The sequence below is a fragment of the Phyllobates terribilis genome, unplaced genomic scaffold (genome assembly GCF_046119375.1).
Source record: "Phyllobates terribilis strain yellow unplaced genomic scaffold, ASM4611937v1 Scaffold_4__5_contigs__length_816908805, whole genome shotgun sequence".
In the NCBI taxonomy this organism is placed as follows: Eukaryota; Metazoa; Chordata; class Amphibia; order Anura; family Dendrobatidae; genus Phyllobates; species Phyllobates terribilis.
In genome coordinates this window covers 16,744,094-16,763,312 of record NW_027362764.1, presented here as the reverse complement: position 1 = coordinate 16,763,312, position 19,219 = coordinate 16,744,094, and the positions used below count along the sequence as shown (strand labels likewise).

At 45.8% G+C, this 19,219-nt stretch overlaps 1 protein-coding gene across 3 annotated transcripts in view; it reads right to left on the bottom strand.

Annotated features, from left to right (window-relative positions):
* The window catches only part of PTH1R (parathyroid hormone 1 receptor), a 489,914-nt gene that overhangs the window by 13,166 nt on the left and 457,529 nt on the right, over positions 1-19,219 (bottom strand). For 2 of the 3 annotated variants that reach the window (XM_073677167.1, XM_073677168.1), the window contains exons 9-11: positions 6,960-7,026; positions 2,388-2,482; positions 2,070-2,211 (exon numbers count right to left, since the gene is read on the bottom strand). In XM_073677167.1, coding sequence (XP_073533268.1) covers positions 2,070-2,211; positions 2,388-2,482; positions 6,960-7,026 — 304 coding nt within the window. The remainder of the gene's footprint in view (positions 1-2,069; positions 2,212-2,387; positions 2,483-6,959; positions 7,027-19,219) is intronic. The other variant, XM_073677169.1, reaches the window with a different exon arrangement.

Genomic DNA, 19,219 nt, shown 5'->3' with positions numbered 1-19,219 from the left:
AAATAGCTCATTAAAGGTGGTTTCCAGTTTTTCTTAATCGCTGTATAAATAAAGTCTTCTACGACTTTAATTTCTCACCATTTTCAAGATCTCTGCTTACTGTCAGTGAATGAGAAGACTCTTGCTAACATTGACCCTGTACAAAGCTCTCAGCTGAGAGGAGTATACAGCGCAGACAAGGAGCGAAACCTCCCGGACTGATACATTGTAACATTTCTAGTGTTGTGTAAATAAAGTGCGATCAGAGCAAAGTTCTACAACCAATAGAATTCTCAGGAATGAGAAGATTCCCGTTTCCATTGGGGGCAGTGATCCTGATTCCTGTCCATGGCCGGAGCTGCTCGCTAGTATCAAGTCTCCACAATGAGCCTCACAGCCTGAGCTCCAGACTGATACATTGTAACAAACCAGCAGAGATTTGTACAGCTGCTGCTGTGTTTGTATTGGGGAAGGCAGCCTGTGTGCGCCCCTCACCTGCCATAATGCCCCGCATTATAGTATTAGGGCTTGCTTACACTGATACTGGTGAACCTGACTATATAATCCCCCAGAGCTGAAATCCGTAGATCCAAGCAAGTTCTAAAAACAAACGTTGTATCCGCTGTTCCCGCTGACGCTGTGCGACGTCCAGCAGCCTCCACATCCCAGGTGTTCCCAGAACATGAGACATGTGAGGCCGACGACAGACTTATGGCCGATCCCGGGAGTCTGATATTCCGGCCGTCAGCTAATTATGGCTCAGTGACAGGACGGGCAGGCGGCTGGGGTGGTGCTGGGGTAGTGCCGGTGCAAACGGTGGTGCTGGGTGCCGGGGTGGGGTTGGGGGATGGGGTGGTGCTGGGGGTCGCGGTGGTGCTGGGGGATGGGGTGGGGTTGGGGTGGTGCTGGGGGATGGGGTGGTGCTGGGGGACGCGGTGGTGCTAGGGGACGCGGTGGTGCTGGGGGATGGGGTGGTGCTGGGGGACACGGTGGTGCTGTGGGACGTGGTGGTGCTGTGGGTTGTGGTGGTGATGGGGGACGGGGTGGTGCTGGGGGGCGTGGTGGTGCTGGGAAACGCGGTGGTGCTGGAGGACGTGGTGGTGCTGGGAGACGGGGTGGTGCTGTGGGCCGCGGTGGTGCTGGGGGACGGGGTGGTGATGGGGGACGCGGTGATGTTGGGGGACGCAGTGGTGCTGGGAGACGCGGTGGTGCTGGCGGATGTGGTGGTGCTGGGGGACGCAGTGGTGCTGGGGGCCACGGTGGTGCTGGGGGCCGCGGTGGTGCTGGGGGCCGGGGTGGTGCTGGGGGCCGGGGTGGTGCTGGTGGACGGGGTGGTGCTGGAGGACGAGGTGGTGCCGGGGGACGCGGTGGTGCTGGGGGACGGGGTGGTGCTGGGGGACGCGGTGGTGGTGGGGGACGCGGTGGTGCTGGGGGACGCGGTGGTGCTGGGGGACGCGGTGGTGCTGGGGGTCGTGGTTGTGCTGGGGGCCGGGGTGGTGCCGGGGACCGGGGTGCCGCAGGGACTCAGGCTTTGATGTGGGCTCTTTAGGGATCTGGAGCAGTAATCTGAAGCCTCCGCTGTTTTCTTGGAGGACTGAGGAAATATTTGATTTAACTTTTCGTATATTTTTACATTTTCAGCCCTGTGGTTTCTGTTCCAATGTGGTCGTCAGCAGCTTCCTCCCCCGTATAATGTGCACCAGAGCACGGAGTTAGAGAAGAGCAGATCTCTATATACCCTGTGTGATGTATATACTGCTATCTGGGGTGTTTGGGCCCTATATAGCCCGGGCCCTTGTACATCTGGACACGCAGAGAATCAGGGGTGGAGGAGCCAATTAATTGTGATGTCCCATTACCGCTGCTCCGCAGACACAATGTGACGCTGCGGGGGTCTCCAGATATTAACTCTGGCTCCATCCATGAAATCATAGGAACAAGATCGCAGAGTCAGGAGAAGGGGGGGCGACAGGCAGAACCGTCGCAGGGTCTTCACCAGGAATACAGGGTGTCTCCTCCTCTAGGTTATAAATGTAAAGATGAATGAATGAAGAAATGAATGAAGGAAGGAATGAATGAATGCTGATTACCTGGAAGGAGTTGAAGAGCATTTCATAGTGCATTTGTATGTGCCACACCAGCCCGGAGACCTCGGTATATGGCAGAGATATGAACACGATATAGTGAACGCCAAAGAGCGGCATTAAGACGAGCGTTGACTTCAGCAGCTTCCTGCAGAGACACAAGAAGAAGAGATTCAGCAGCTCAGATGTCACCTGAGAGATGGGACCTGAGCAGTTCTGCCCCCTAGTGGCAGCAACAGGCACAATGCCAATAATCGCCACCTCCGAGCAGAGGCGTTAGAGGTTGGGGCCCCACCAGGCGGTAGTAATGTGGCCGCCGCTCACCTGTACTGCTGCCGGGCATCGCAGCGCCCCGCGTTCGTCTCTCTCAGCTTGGTGGCTAAAACTCGAACAATATTTATAAAAAGAAAAAAATTTGCCTGAAAGAAAAATGAGAAAAAAAAAACATTTGATTTAAACAGAAGCAAAACTCAATCAAAGGTGAAACACTGCAACAAAACCACAAGACAAGAATACGAGCGTAGCCCCCCCCAGATATTAGAGGGGGCAGATAAAGGGGGGCACGTCATGGCCGTTTACAGGGACGCTCCACCCACAGGTATTCTGACAAAAATGTGATTGTGTAAATAGGATAATGCAGTTTATGTGCTGAGGAGCCTCTGTGCAACGATCCAACGATGAATAGATCCGACCTGAGGCTGGTGGAGCCGAGCGTGCCGGCAACAACCGGATGGAAGAGAGGCATCAATCTGTGACATAATGCTGCCGCACCAACCGGACCCCTCTGCCCCTCCACTCTGCTCTCCCAAACCTCTCTGTCCACTTCATACCCAGACCCCTCTGTCCTCTCCAGACCCTTCTGTCCTCCTGCAGACCCCTCTTTCTCCTCCAGACGCCTTTGTCCCCTCCAGACCCCTCTGTCCCCTCCAGACCCCTGTGTCCCCTCCAGACATGTCTGTCTCCTCCAGACCCGTGTCCCCTCCAGACATGTCTGTCTCCTCCAGACCCCTCTGTCCCCTCCAGACCCCTGTGTCCCCTCCAGACATGTCTGTCTCCTCCAGACCCCTGTGTCCCCTCCAGACATGTCTGTCTCCTCCAGACCCCTGTGTCCCCTCCAGACATGTCTGTCTCCTCCAGACCCCTGTGTCCCCTCCAGACCCCTGTATCCTACTGCAGACTCCTTTGTCCCCTCCAGACACATTGCTCCTCTCCAGACTCCTCTGTCCTCTCCAGACTCCTCTGTCCCCTCCAGATTCCTTTGTCCCCTCCAGACTCCTCTGTCCTCTCCAGACTCCTCTGTCCCCTCCAGACTCCTTTGTCCCCTCCAGACCCCTGTATCCTACTGCAGACTCCTTTGTCCCCTCCAGACACATTGCTCCTCTCCAGACTCCTCTGTCCTCTCCAGACTCCTCTGTCCCCTCCAGACTCCTCTGTCCCCTCCAGACTCCTCTGTCCTCTCCGGACCCCTCTTTCCCCTTTAGACTCCTCTGTCCTCTCCGGACCCCTCTGTCTTCCTGCAGACTCCTCTGTCCTCTCCGGACCCCTCTTTCCCCTTCAGACTCCTCTGTCCTCTCCAGACCCCTCTGTCCTCCTGCAGACTCCTCTGTCCTCTCCGGACCCCTCTTTCCCCTTCAGACTCCTCTGTCCTCCTGCAGACTCCTCTGTCCTCTCCGGACCCCTCTTTCCCCTTCAAACTCCTTGGTCCCCTGCAGACACATTGCTCCTCTCTAGACTCCTCTGACCTCCGTATAGATTCCTCAGTCACTGGTTTATGTCTCATGACCATAGGATTGGGCATGTAAACACTGAAATGTCGACTCTTCTTTACCCCAACGTTTTCTGAGATTGTAATGAACCCAAAGACCCGGTCAGTGGATCCAGCCGGCATTTACCTAATGAGCATGGGCACAGTAATGCAGGCACAGTAATGCAGGCACAGTAATGGGGGGCACAGTAATGCGGGCACAGTAATGCGGGCACAGTAATGCGGGCACAGTAATGCAGGCACAGTAATGCAGGCACAGTAATGGGGGGCACAGTAATGCAGGCACAGTAATGCAGGCACAGTAATGCAGGCACAGTAATGGGGGGCACAGTAATGCGGGCACAGCAATGCAGGCACAGTAATGCAGGCACAGTAATGGGGGGCACAGTAATGCGGGCACAGTAATGGGGGGGCACAGTAATGCGGGCACAGTAATGCGGGCACAGTAATGCGGGCACAGTAATGCGGGCACAGTAATTGGGGGCACAGTAATGTGGGCACAGTAATGGGGGGCACAGTAATGCGGGCACAGTAATGCGGGCACAGTAATGGGGGGCACAGTAATGCTCCGCACAGGAGTGGAGAATATTTTTGCTTCTCATTCATTTCGGTTCAACAATGAGCTTTATTTATTTATTTATTTATGTATTTTTTATATTATATTCAGTTCAACAAACAGAACCGACTAATTTCTCCCAGAAATATTGAACGTCCATCGTGTGGGCAAAGAAGGTCAAAGAGTCTGAAAAAATTGAACATTTAATTTCCCCTGACAGAAGATCAGGAATGATAAATACGACTTTTCCATGTTTTTTTTTATAAATGTCGAAGATAAATCTATAAACTGAAAGGACGAAATGTTCTGCACAATCCTAATGGAGTCTGATTACGGTCCTGGACTCCAGTCCACAGGGAAATGCACCAGTGATGGCGACAACGTACTCTGAAACATGTCACTGTCACCATGGAAACATCATATTGTCAATGTATCTATTGTTACAGTAACCATATACTAAGATATGTCATTATCTATAGATGTGAAGAGCAGCTGCCGCCAGAGGGAGAACCACAGGGGAAATGCAGGAGAACAGCAGGAGAATCACAGGACAAAAGCAGGAGAACCACAGAAGAACAGCAGGAGGATTATAGGACAAAAGCAGGAGAACCGCAGAAGAACAGCAGGAGGATTATAGGACAAAAGCAGGAGAACCACAGGGGAAACACAGGAGAACCGTAGGAGAACTGCAGGAGAACAGCAGGAGAACCACAAGAGAATCATAGGACAACAGCAGGAGAACCGCAGGAGAACTGCAGAAGAACCACAAGAGAACAACAGGAGAACTGAAGGAGAACCACATGAGAAGAGACGGAGAATTGCAGGAGAACAGCAAGAGAACCGCAGGAAAACAGCAGGAGAACCACAGGAGACCTTCAGAACAGCAGGAGAACTGCGGGAGAAGTGGAGGAGAACCACAGGAAGATCACAGGAGAACAGAAGGAGAACCACAGGAGAACAGCAGCAGAACCGCAGGAGAACAGTAGGAGAAACGCAGGAGAACAGGAGGAGAAACGCAGGAGAACAGCAAGAAAACGACAGGAAAACAGCAGGAGAACAAAAGGAGATCTGCAAGAGAGCTAAGGGAGTACAGCAGGAGAACTGCAGGAGAACAGCAGGAGAACATCAGGAGAACCACAAGAAAACAGCAGAAAAACCGAAGGAGAACCACAGGAGAAACACATGAGAACCGCAGGAGAACTGCAAGAGAACCACATGAGAACAGCCAGAGAACCGCAGGAGAACAACAGGAGACCTGCAGAACAGCAGGAGAACTTGGGGAGAACCACAGGAAAATCACAGGAGAACAGCAGGAGAACCGCAGAAGAACCACAGGAGAACAGCAGGAGAGCTACAGGAGAACAGCTGGAGAACCACAGGAGAAAAGAAAGAGAACAGGAGAAACACAGGAGAACAGCAGGAGAACCGTGGGAGAACTGCGAAACAGCAGAAGAACCGCAGGAGAACAGCAGGAAAACCGCAAGAGAACAACAGGAGAACCACAGGAGAACTGCAGAACAGTAGGAAAACAGCAAGAGAACAGCAGGAGAACCACAAGAGAACAGCAGGAGAACCACAGGAGAATCACAGGAGAACTGCAGAACAGCAGCAGAACCGTAGGAAAACAGCAGGAGAAACACAGAAGAACAGCAGGAGAATCGCAGGAGAACAGCAAGAAAACCGCAGGAGAACAGCAGCAGACGCACAGCAGAACCGCAGGAGCTTTCTGTGAAGGCAATAATCCAGAATAGAAAATAAAAAGCTAAAATGTAACGGGCCAGAACCGCATCTGGATGCCTCTTCATAGACTGCGGCTGCCCCGCTATCTCCCCCATCCAGCCTCCTCTCCAGCGCCCCGGCCGGCCATGTGATACATAGATGCACCGAATTAGCAACGGAGGAGCAGTTCTTCCCCCTCGTTCTCAATCCTTGAAAAGATGTGACTTTGCTGTGGGGGGTGAATACTTTTTATAGCCCCTTTAATAATACATGTTCTATGTTTTGTGGGAATCTCAGTGACAGATGTAACCTCAGTTCTATCAAAGGAAAATGAATGTTTAAAGATTAATATTCCATGAACCATAAAAAGCGGAAATAAATATTTAACACCGCGACGCTCGTCCAAGAAAATCTGTCAAGGAACCAAACAAGCGGCATCGGGGCCGCGTCTTACACCGGCTTATTAATAGACAGAGACGGAACCGTAACAGCCGCCCGTTGCATCTGGAACCGCTCCCGGCGTCTTATTAGCAGATCTACACTAAATATTGGCCGAAATAGATAAAAACAAATAAGGAGAAATGATTTAACCCATTGAGGAGCAGGAGAATGATTTTGTTTCTGGCTCGTCGCCTTTGGTCAACCATCATTTCTTTATTTTTGAGCAACACAGCAACTTAGAAAGATTGTAGCTGATCTGTGTGCTGGCGATTAAGTGAGGACCCCGAATGATGGACCCCCCGAAATCATAAATCACTATTAGTAACTGTGAAATCCTGATTTATAAACAAGGAAAAGGACGACATCAACATTATATTCCTGCACAGTATAAACGTGAACATAACCGGCACCTTACCACTGTAGCAGCCAGGATCGGACCCTGAATGATCCACTTCAAATTCCCTGCACTCAGATCCCAGCACCTGACAGACAAGAGAGAGGAATAAGGATGCATGTACACAGGGACCAGAGCAGCAGAATAATGAGCACAGCTCTGGAGTATAATACAGGATGTAACTCAGGATCAGCAATGTAATGTATGTACACAGTGACTGCACCAGCAGAATAGTGAGTGCAGCTCTGGAGTATAATACAGGATGTAACTCAGGATCAGTAATATAATGTATGTACACAGTGACTGCACCAGCAGCATAGTGAGCGCAGCTCTGGAGTATAATACAGGATGTAACTCAGGATCAGTAATGTAATGTATGTACACAGTGACTGCACCAGCAGAATAGTGAGTGCAGCTCTGGAGTATAATACAGGATGTAACTCAGGATCAGTAATGTAATGTATGTACACAGTGACTGCACCAGCAGAATAGTGAGTGCAGCTCCAGAGTATAATACAGGATGTAACTCAGGATCAGTAATGTAATGTGTGTACACTGTGACTGCACCAGCAGAATAGTGAGTGCAGCTCTGGAGTATAATACAGGAGGTAACTCAGGATCAGTAATGTAATGTATGTACACAGGGACCAGAGCAGCAGAATAATGAGCGCAGCTCTGGAGTATAATACAGGATGTAACTCAGGATCAGTAATGTAATGTATGTACACAGTGACTGCACCGGCAGAATAGTGAGTGCAGCTCTGGAGTATAATACAGGATGTAACTCAGGATCAGTAATGTAATGTATGTACACAGTGACTGCACCAGCAGAATAGTGAGTGCAGCTCTGGAGTATAATACAGGATGTAACTCAGGATCAGTAATGTAATGTATGCACACAGTGACTGCACCAGCGGAATAGTGAGTGCAGCTCTGGAGTATAATACAGGATGTAACTCAGGATCAGTAATGTAATGTATGTACGCAGTGAATGCACCAGCAGAATAGTGAGTGCAGCTCTGGAGTATAATACAGGATGTAACTCAGGATCAGTAATGTAATGTATGTACACAGTGACTGCACCAGCAGAATAGTGAGTGCAGCTCTGGAGTATAATACAGGATGTAACTCAGGATCAGTAATGTAATGTATGTACACAGTGACTGCACCAGCAGAATAGTAAGTGCAGCTCTGGGGTATAATACAGGAGGCAACTCAGGATCGGTAATGTAATGTATGTACACAGTGACTGCAGCAGCAGAATAGTGAGTGCAGCTCTGGAGTATAATACAGGATGTAACTCAGGATCAGTAATGTAATGTATGTACACAGTGACTGCACCAGCAGAATAGTGAGTGCAACTCTGGAGTATAATACAGGAGGTAACTCAGGATCAGTAATGTAATGTATGTACACAGTGACTGCACCAGCAGAATAATGAGTGCAGCTCTGGGGTATAATACAGGATGTAACTCAGGATCAGTAATGTAATGTATGTACACAGTGACTGCACCAGCAGAATAGTGAGTGCAGCTCTGGAGTATAATACAGGAGGTAACTCAGGATCAGTAATGTAATGTATGCACACAGTGACTGCACCAGCAGAATAGTGAGTGCAGCTCTGGAGTATAATACAGGATGTAACTCAGGATCAGTAATGTATGTACAGAGTGACTGTACCAGCAGAATAGTGAGTGCAGCTCTGGAGTATAATACAGGATGTAACTCAGGATCAGTAATGTAATGTATGTACACAGTGACTGCACCGGCAGAATAGTGAGTGCAGCTCTGGGGTATAATACAGGATGTAACTCAGGATCAGTAATGTAATGTATGTACACAGTGACTGCACCGGCAGAATAGTGAGTGCAGCTCTGGAGTATAATACAGGATGTAACTCAGGATCAGTAATGTAATGTATATACACAGTGACTGCACCAGCAGAATAGTGAGTGCAGCTCTGGAGTATAATACAGGATGTAACTCAGGATCAGTAATGTAATGTATGTACACAGTGACTGCACCAGCAGAATAGTGAGTGCAGCTCTGGAGTATAATACAGGATGTAACTCAGGATCAGTAATGTAATGTATGTACACAGGGACCACAGCAGCAGAATAGTGAGCGCAGCTCTGGAGTATAATACAGGATGTAACTCAGGATCAGTAATGTAATGTATGTACACAATGACTGCACCAGCAGAATAGTGAGGGCAGCTCTGGAGTATAATACAGGAGGTAACTCAGGATCAGTAATGTAATGTATGTACACAGTGACTGCACCAGCAGAATAGTGAGTGCAGCTCTGGGGTATAATACAGGATGTAACTCAGGATCAGTAATGTAATGTATGCACACAGTGACTGCACCAGCAGAATAGTGAGTGCAGCTCTGGGGTATAATACAGGATGTAACTCAGGATCAGTAATGTAATGTATGTACACAGTGACTGCACCAGCAGAATAGTGAGTGCAGCTCTGGAGTATAATACAGGAGGTAACTGAGGATCAGTAATGTAATGTATGTACACAGTGACTGCACCAGCAGAATAGTGTGTGCAGCTCTGGAGTATAATACAGGATGTAACTCAGGATCAGTAATGTAATGTATGTACACAGTGACTGCACCAGCAGAATAGTGAGTGCAGCTCTGGAGTATAATACAGGAGGTAACTCAGGATCAGTAATGTAATGTATGCACACAGTGACTGCACCAGCAGAATAGTGAGTGCAGCTCTGGGGTATAATACAGGATGTAACTCAGGATCAGTAATGTAATGTATGTACACAGTGACTGCACCAGCAGAATAGTGAGTGCAGCTCTGGAGTATAATACAGAATGTAACTCAGGATCAGTAATGTAATGTATGTACACAGTGACTGCACCAGCAGAATAGTGAGTGCAGCTCTGGAGTATAATACAGGATGTAACTCAGGATCAGTAATGTAATGTATGTACACAGTGACTGCACCAGCAGAATAGTGAGAGCAGCTCTGGAGTATAATACAGGATGTAACTCAGGATCAGTAATGTAATGTATGTACACAGTGACTGCACCAGCAGAATAGTGAGTGCAGCTCTGGAGTATAATACAGGATGTAACTCAGGATCAGTAATGTAATGTATGTACACAGTGACTGCACCAGCAGAATAGTGAGAGCAGCTCTGGAGTATAATACAGGATGTAACTCAGGATCAGTAATGTAATGTATGTACACAGTGACTCCACCAGCAGAATAGTGAGTGCAGCACTGGAGTATAATACAGGATGTAACTCAGGATCAGTAATGTATGTACACAGTGACTGCACCAGCAGAATAGTGAGTGCAGCTCTGGAGGATAATACAGGGTGTAACTCAGGATCAGTAATGTAATGTATTTAAACAGTGACTGCACCAGCAGAATAGTGAGTGCAGCTCTGGAGTATAATACAGGATGTAACTCAAGATCAGTAATGTAATGTATATACACAGTGACTGCACCAGCAGAATAGTGAGTGCAGCTCTGGAGTATAAAACAGGATGTAACTCAGGATCAGTAATGTAATGTATGTACACAGGAACCACAGCAGCAGAATAGTGAGTACAGCTCTGGAGTATAAAACAGGATGTAACTCAGGATCAGTAATGTAATGTATGTACACAGTGACTGCACCAGCAGAATAGTGAGTGCAGCTCTGGGGTATAATACAGGATGTAACTCAGAAGCAGTAATGTAATGTATGTACACAGTGACTGCACCAGCAGAATAGTGAGTGCAGCTCTGGAGGATAATACAGGATGTAACTCAGGATCAGTAATGTATGTACACAGTGACTGCACCAGCAGAATAGTGAGTGCAGCTCTGGAGTATAATACAGGAAGTAACTCAGGATCAGTAATGTAATGTATGTACACAATGACTGCACCAGAAGAATAGTGAGTGCAGCTCTGGAGGATAATACAGGATGTAACTCAGGATCAGTAATGTATGTACACAGTGACTGCACCAGCAGAATAGTGAAAGCAGCTCTGGAGTATATTACAGGATGTAACTCAGGATCAGTAATGTAATGTATGTACACAGTGACTGCACCAGCAGAATAGTGAGCGCAGCTCTGGAGTATAATACAGGATGTAACTCAGGAACAGTAATGTAATGTATGTACACAGTGACTGAACCAGCAGAATAGTGAGCGCAGCTCTGGAGTATAATACAGGATGTAACTCAGGATCAGTAATGTAATGTATGTACACAGTGACTCCACCAGCAGAATAGTGAGTGCAGCTCTGGAGTATAATACAGGATGTAACTCAAGATCAGTAATGTAATGTATGTACACAGTGACTGCACCAGCAGAATAGTGAGTGCAGCTCTGGAGGATAATACAGGGTGTAACTCAGGATCAGTAATGTAATGTATGTACACAGTGACTTCACCAGCAGAATAGTGAGTGCAGCTCTGGAGTATAATACAGGATGTAACTCAAGATCAGTAATGTAATGTATATACACAGTGACTGCACCAGCAGAATAGTGAGTGCAGCTCTGGAGTATAAAACAGGATGTAACTCAGGATCAGTAATGTAATGTATGTACACAGGAACCACAGCAGCAGAATAGTGAGTACAGCTCTGGAGTATAAAACAGGATGTAACTCAGGATCAGTAATGTAATGTATGTACACAGTGACTGCACCAGCAGAATAGTGAGTGCAGCTCTGGAGGATAATACAGGATGTAACTCAGGATCAGTAATGTATGTACACAGTGACTGCACCAGCAGAATAGTGAGTGCAGCTCTGGAGTATAATACAGGAAGTAACTCAGGATCAGTAATGTAATGTATGTACACAATGACTGCACCAGCAGAATAGTGAGTGCAGCTCTGGAGGATAATACAGGATGTAACTCAGGATCAGTAATGTATGTACACAGTGACTGCACCAGCAGAATAGTGAAAGCAGCTCTGGAGTATAATACAGGATGTAACTCAGGATCAGTAATGTAATGTATGTACATAGTGACTGCACCAGCAGAATAGTGAGCGCAGCTCTGGAGTATAATACAGGATGTAACTCAGGATCAGTAATGTAATGTATGTACATAGTGACTGCACCAGCAGAATAGTGAGTGCAGCTCTGGAGTATAATACAGGATGTAACTCAGGATCAGTAATGTAATGTATGTACACAGTGACTGTACCAGCAGAATAGTGAGCGCAGCTCTGGAGTATAATACAGGATGTAACTCAGGATCAGTAATGTAATGTATGTACACAGTGACTGAACCAGCAGAATAGTGAGCGCAGCTCTGGAGTATAATACAGGATGTATCTCAGGATCAGTAATGTAATGTATGTACACAGTGACTGAACCAGCAGAATAGTGAGCGCAGCTCTGGAGTATAATACAGGATGTAACTCAGGATCAGTAATGTAATGTATGTACACAGTGACTGCACCAGCAGAATAGTGAGCGCAGCTCTGGAGTATAATACAGGATGTAACTCAGGATCAGTAATGTAATGTATGTACATAGTGACTGCACCAGCAGAATAGTGAGTGCAGCTCTGGAGTATAATACAGGATGTAACTCAGGATCAGTAATGTAATGTATGTACACAGTGACTGTACCAGCAGAATAGTGAGTGCAGCTCTGGGGTATAATACAGGATGTAACTCAGGAACAGTAATGTAATGTATGTACACAGTGACTGAACCAGCAGAATAGTGAGCGCAGCTCTGGAGTATAATACAGGATGTAACTCAGGATCAGTAATGTAATGTATGTACACAGTGACTCCACCAGCAGAATAGTGAGTGCAGCACTGGAGTATAATACAGGATGTAACTCAGGATCAGTAATGTAATGTATGTACACAGTGACAGCACCAGCAGAATAGCGAGTGCAGCTCTGGAGTATAATACAGGATGTAACTCAAGATCAGTAATGTAATGTATGTACACAGTGACTCAACCAGCAGAATAGTGAGTGCAGCTCTGGAGTATAATACAGGATGTAACTCAGGATCAGTAATGTAATGTATGTACACAGGGACCACAGCAGCAGAATAGTGAGTACAGCTCTGGAGTATAATACAGGATGTAACTCAGGAACAGTAATGTAATGTATGTACACAGTGACTGCACCAGCAGAATAGTGAGTGCAGCTCTGGAGTATAATACAGGATGTAACTCAGGATCAGTAATGTAATGTATGTACACAGGGACCACAGCAGCAGAATAGTGAGTACAGCTCTGGAGTATAATACAGGATGTAACTCAGGAACAGTAATGTAATGTATGTACACAGTGACTGCACCAGCAGAATAGTGAGTGCAGCTCTGGAGTATAATACAGGAAGTAACTCAGGAACAGTAATGTAATGTATGTACACAGTGACTGCACCAGCAGAATAGTGAGTGCAGCTCTGGAGTATAATACAGGATGTAACTCAGGATCAGTAATGTAATGTATGTACACAGGGACCACAGCAGCAGAATAGTGAGTGCAGCTCTGGAGTATAATACAGGATGTAACTCAGGATCAGTAATGTAATGTATGTACACAGTGACTGCACCAGCAGAATAGTGAGTGCAGCTCTGGAGTATAATACAGGATGTAACTCAGGATCAGTAATGTAATGTATGTACACAGGGACCACAGCAGCAGAATAGTGAGTGCAGCTCTGGAGTATAATACAGGATGTAACTCAGGATCAGTAATGTAATGTATGTACACAGTGACTGCACCAGCAGAATAGTGAGTGCAGCTCTGGATTATAATACAGGATGGAGCTCAGGATCAGTAATGTAATGTATGTACACAGTGATTGCACCAGCAGAATAGTGAGTGCAGCTCTGGAGTATAATACAGGATGTAACTCAGGATCAGTAATGTAATGTATGTACACAGTGACTGCACCAGCAGAATAGTGAGTGCAGCTCTGGAGGATAATACAGGATGCAACTCAGGATCAGTAATGTAATGTATGTACACAGTGACTGCACCAGCAGAATAGTGAGTGCAGCTCTGGAGTATAATACAGGATGTAACTCAGGATCAGTAATGTAATGTATGTACACAGTGACTGCTCCAGCAGAATAGTGAGTGCAGCTCTGGAGGATAATACAGGATGCAACTCAGGATCAGTAATGTAATGTATGTACACAGTGACTGAACCAGCAGAATAGTGAGTGCAGCTCTGGAGTATAATACAGGATGTAACTCAGGATCAGTAATGTAATGTATGTACACAGTGACTGCACCAACAGAATAGTGAGTGCAGCTCTGGAGTATAATACAGGATGTAGCTCAGGATCAGTAATGTAATGTATGTACACAGTGACTCCACCAGCAGAATAGTGAGTGCAGCTCTGGGGTATAATACAGGATGTAACTCAGGATCAGTAATGTAATGTATGTACACAGTGACTGCTCCAGCAGAATAGTGAGTGCAGCTCTGGAGGATAATACAGGATGCAACTCAGGATCAGTAATGTAATGTATGTACACAGTGACTGAACCAGCAGAATAGTGAGTGCAGCTCTGGAGTATAATACAGGATGTAACTCAGGATCAGTAATGTAATGTATGTACACAGTGACTGCACCAACAGAATAGTGAGTGCAGCTCTGGAGTATAATACAGGATGTAACTCAGGATCAGTAATGTAATGTATGTACACAGTGACTGAACCAGCAGAATAGTGAGTGCAGCTCTGGAGTATAATACAGGAGGTAACTCAGGATCAGTAATGTAATGTATGTACACAGTGACTGCACCAGCAGAATAGTGAGTGCAGCTCTGGGGTATAATACAGGATGTAACTCAGGATCAGTAATGTAATATATGTACACAGTGACGGCACCAGCAGAATAGTGAGTGCAGCTCTGGAGTATAATACAGGATGTAACTCAGGATCAGTAATGTAATGTATGTACACAGTGACTTCACCAGCAGAATAGTGAGAGCAGCTCTGGAGTATAATACAGGATGTAACTCAGGATCAGTAATGTAATGTATGTACACAGTGACTCCACCAGCAGAATAGTGAGTGCAGCACTGGAGTATAATACAGGATGTAACTCAGGATCAGTAATGTATGTACACAGTGACTGCACCAGCAGAATAGTGAGTGCAGCTCTGGAGGATAATACAGGGTGTAACTCAGGATCAGTAATGTAATGTATGTACACAGTGACTGCACCAGCAGAATAGTGAGTGCAGCTCTGGAGTATAATACAGGATGTAACTCAAGATCAGTAATGTAATGTATATACACAGTGACTGCACCAGCAGAATAGTGAGTGCAGCTCTGGAGTATAAAACAGGATGTAACTCAGGATCAGTAATGTAATGTATGTACACAGGAACCACAGCAGCAGAATAGTGAGTACAGCTCTGGAGTATAAAACAGGATGTAACTCAGGATCAGTAATGTAATGTATGTACACAGTGACTGCACCAGCAGAATAGTGAGTGCAGCTCTGGGGTATAATACAGGATGTAACTCAGAAGCAGTAATGTAATGTATGTACACAGTGACTGCACCAGCAGAATAGTGAGTGCAGCTCTGGAGGATAATACAGGATGTAACTCAGGATCAGTAATGTATGTACACAGTGACTGCACCAGCAGAATAGTGAGTGCAGCTCTGGAGTATAATACAGGAAGTAACTCAGGATCAGTAATGTAATGTATGTACACAATGACTGCACCAGCAGAATAGTGAGTGCAGCTCTGGAGGATAATACAGGATGTAACTCAGGATCAGTAATGTATGTACACAGTGACTGCACCAGCAGAATAGTGAGTGCAGCTCTGGGGTATAATACAGGATGTAACTCAGGAACAGTAATGTAATGTATGTACACAGTGACTGAACCAGCAGAATAGTGAGCGCAGCTCTGGAGTATAATACAGGATGTAACTCAGGATCAGTAATGTAATGTATGTACACAGTGACTGCACCAGCAGAATAGTGAGTGCAGCTCTGGAGTATAATACAGGATGTAACTCAGGATCAGTAATGTAATGTATGTACACAGTGACTCCACCAGCAGAATAGTGAGTGCAGCTCTGGAGTATAATACAGGATGTAACTCAGGATCAGTAATGTAATGTATGTACACAGTGACTGCACCAGCAGAATAGCGAGTGCAGCTCTGGAGTATAATACAGGATGTAACTCAAGATCAGTAATGTAATGTATGTACACAGTGACTCAACCAGCAGAATAGTGAGTGCAGCTCTGGAGTATAATACAGGATGTAACTCAGGATCAGTAATGTAATGTATGTACACAGTGACTGCACCAGCAGAATAGTGAGTGCAGCACTGGAGTATAATACAGGATGTAACTCAGGATCAGTAATGTAATGTATGTACACAGTGACTGCACCAGCAGAATAGTGAGTGCAGCTCTGGAGTATAATACAGGATGTAACTCAGGATCAGTAATGTAATGTATGTACACAGTGGCTGCACCAGCAGAATAGTGAGTGCAGCACTGGAGTATAATACAGGATGTAACTCAGGATCAGTAATGTAATGTATGTACACAGTGACTGCACCAGCAGAATAGCGAGTGCAGCTCTGGAGTATAATACAGGATGTAACTCAAGATCAGTAATGTAATGTATGTACACAGTGACTCAACCAGCAGAATAGTGAGTGCAGCTCTGGAGTATAATACAGGATGTAACTCAGGATCAGTAATGTAATGTATGTACACAGTGACTGCACCAGCAGAATAGTGAGGGCAGCTCTGGAGGATAATACATGATGTAACTCAGGATCAGTAATGTAATGTATGTACACAGTGACTGCACCAGCAGAATAGTGAGTGCAGCTCTGGAGTATAATACAGGAGGTAACTAAGGATCAGTAATGTAATGTATGTACACAGTGACTGCACCAGCAGAATAGTGAGTGCAGCTCTGGAGTGTAATACACAAGGTAACTCAGGATCAGTAATGTAATGTATGTACACAGTGACTGCACCAGCAGAATAGTGAGTGCAGCTCTGGAGTATAATACAGGATGTAACTCAGGATCAGTAATGTAATGTATGTACACAGTGACTGCACCAGCAGAATAGTGAGTGCAGCTCTGGAGTATAATACAGGAGGTAACTAAGGATCAGTAATGTAATGTATGTACACAGTGACTGCACCAGCAGAATAGTGAGGGCAGCTCTGGAGGATAATACATGATGTAACTCAGGATCAGTAATGTAATGTATGTACACAGTGACTGCACCAGCAGAATAGTGAGTACAGCTCTGGGGTATAATACAGGATGTAACTCAGGATCAGTAATGTAATGTATGTACACAGTGACTGCACCAGCAGAATAGTGGGTGCAGCTCTGGAGTATAATACAGGATGTAACTCAGGATCAGTAATGTAATGTATGTACACAGTGACTGCACCAGCAGAATAATGAGCGCAGCTCTGGAGTATAATACAGGATGCAACTCAGGATCAGTAATGTAATGTATGTACACAGTGACTGCACCAGCAGAATAGTGAGTGCAGCTCTGGAGTATAATACAGGAAGTAACTCAGGAACAGTAATGTAATGTATGTACACAGTGACTGCACCAGCAGAATAGTGAGTGCAGTTCTGGAGTATAATACAGGATGTAACTCAGGATCAGTAATGTAATGTATGTACACAGGGACCACAGCAACAGAATAGTGAGTGCAGCTCTGGAGTATAATACAGGATGTAACTCAGGATCAGTAATGTAATGTATGTACACAGTGACTGCACCAGCAGAATAGTGAGTGCAGCTCTGGAGTATAATACAGGATGTAACTCAGGATCAGTAATGTAATGTATGTACACAGTGACTGCACCAGCAGAATAGTGAGTGCAGCTCTGGAGGATAATACAGGATGCAACTCAGGATCAGTAATGTAATGTATGTACACAGTGACTGCACCAGCAGAATAGTGAGTGCAGCTCTGGAGTATAATACAGGATGTAACTCAGGATCAGTAATGTAATGTATGTACACAGTGACTGCACCAGCAGAATAGTGAGTGCAGCTCTGGAGTATAATACATGATGTAACTCAGGATCGGTAATGTAATGTATGTACACAGTGACTGCACCAGCAGAATAGTGAGTGCAGCTCTGGAGTATAATACAGGATGTAACTCAGGATCAGTAATGTAATGTATGTACACAGGGACCACAGCAGCAGAATAGTGAGTGCAGCTCTGGAGTATAATACAGGATGTAACTCAGGATCAGTAATGTAATGTATGTACACAGTGACTGCACCAGCAGAATAGTGAGTGCAGCTCTGGAGTATAATACAGGATGTAACTCAGGATCAGTAATGTAATGTATGTACACAGGGACCACAGCAGCAGAATAGTGAGTGCAGCTCTGGAGTATAATACAGGATGTAACTCAGGATCAGTAATGTAATGTATGTACACAGTGACTGCACCAGCAGAATAGTGAGTGCAGCTCTGGAGTATAATACAGGATGGAGCTCAGGATCAGTAATGTAATGTATGTACACAGTGATTGCACCAGCAGAATAGTGAGTGCAGCTCTGGAGTATAATACAGGATGTAACTCAGGATCAGTAATGTAATGTATGTACACAGTGACTGCACCAGCAGAATAGTGAGTGCAGCTCTGGAGTATAATACAGGATGTAACTCAGGATCAGTAATGTAATGTATGTACACAGTGACTGCACCAGCAGAATAGTGAGTGCAGCTCTGGAGGATAATACAGGATGCAACTCAGGATCAGTAATGTAATGTATGTACACAGTGACTGAACCAGCAGAATAGTGAGTGCAGCTCTGGAGTATAATACAGGATGTAACTCAGGATCAGTAATGTAATGTATGTACACAGTGACTGCACCAACAGAATAGTGAGTGCAGCTCTGGGGTATAATACAGGATGTAACTCAGGATCAGTAATGTAATATATGTACACAGTGACTGCACCAGCAGAATAGTGAGTGCAGCTCTGGAGTATAATACAGGATGTAACTCAGGATCAGTAATGTAATGTATGTACACAGTGACTTCACCAGCAGAATAGTGAGTGCAGCTCTGGAGTATAATATAAGATGTAACTCAGGATCAGTAATGTAATGTATGTACACAGTGACTGCACCAGCAGAATAGTGAGTGTAGCTCTGGGGTATAATACAGGAGGTAACTCAGGATCAGTAATGTAATGTATGTACACAGCGACTGCACCAGCAGAATAGTGAGTGCAGCTCTGGAGTATAATACAGGATGTAACTCAGGATCAGTAATGTA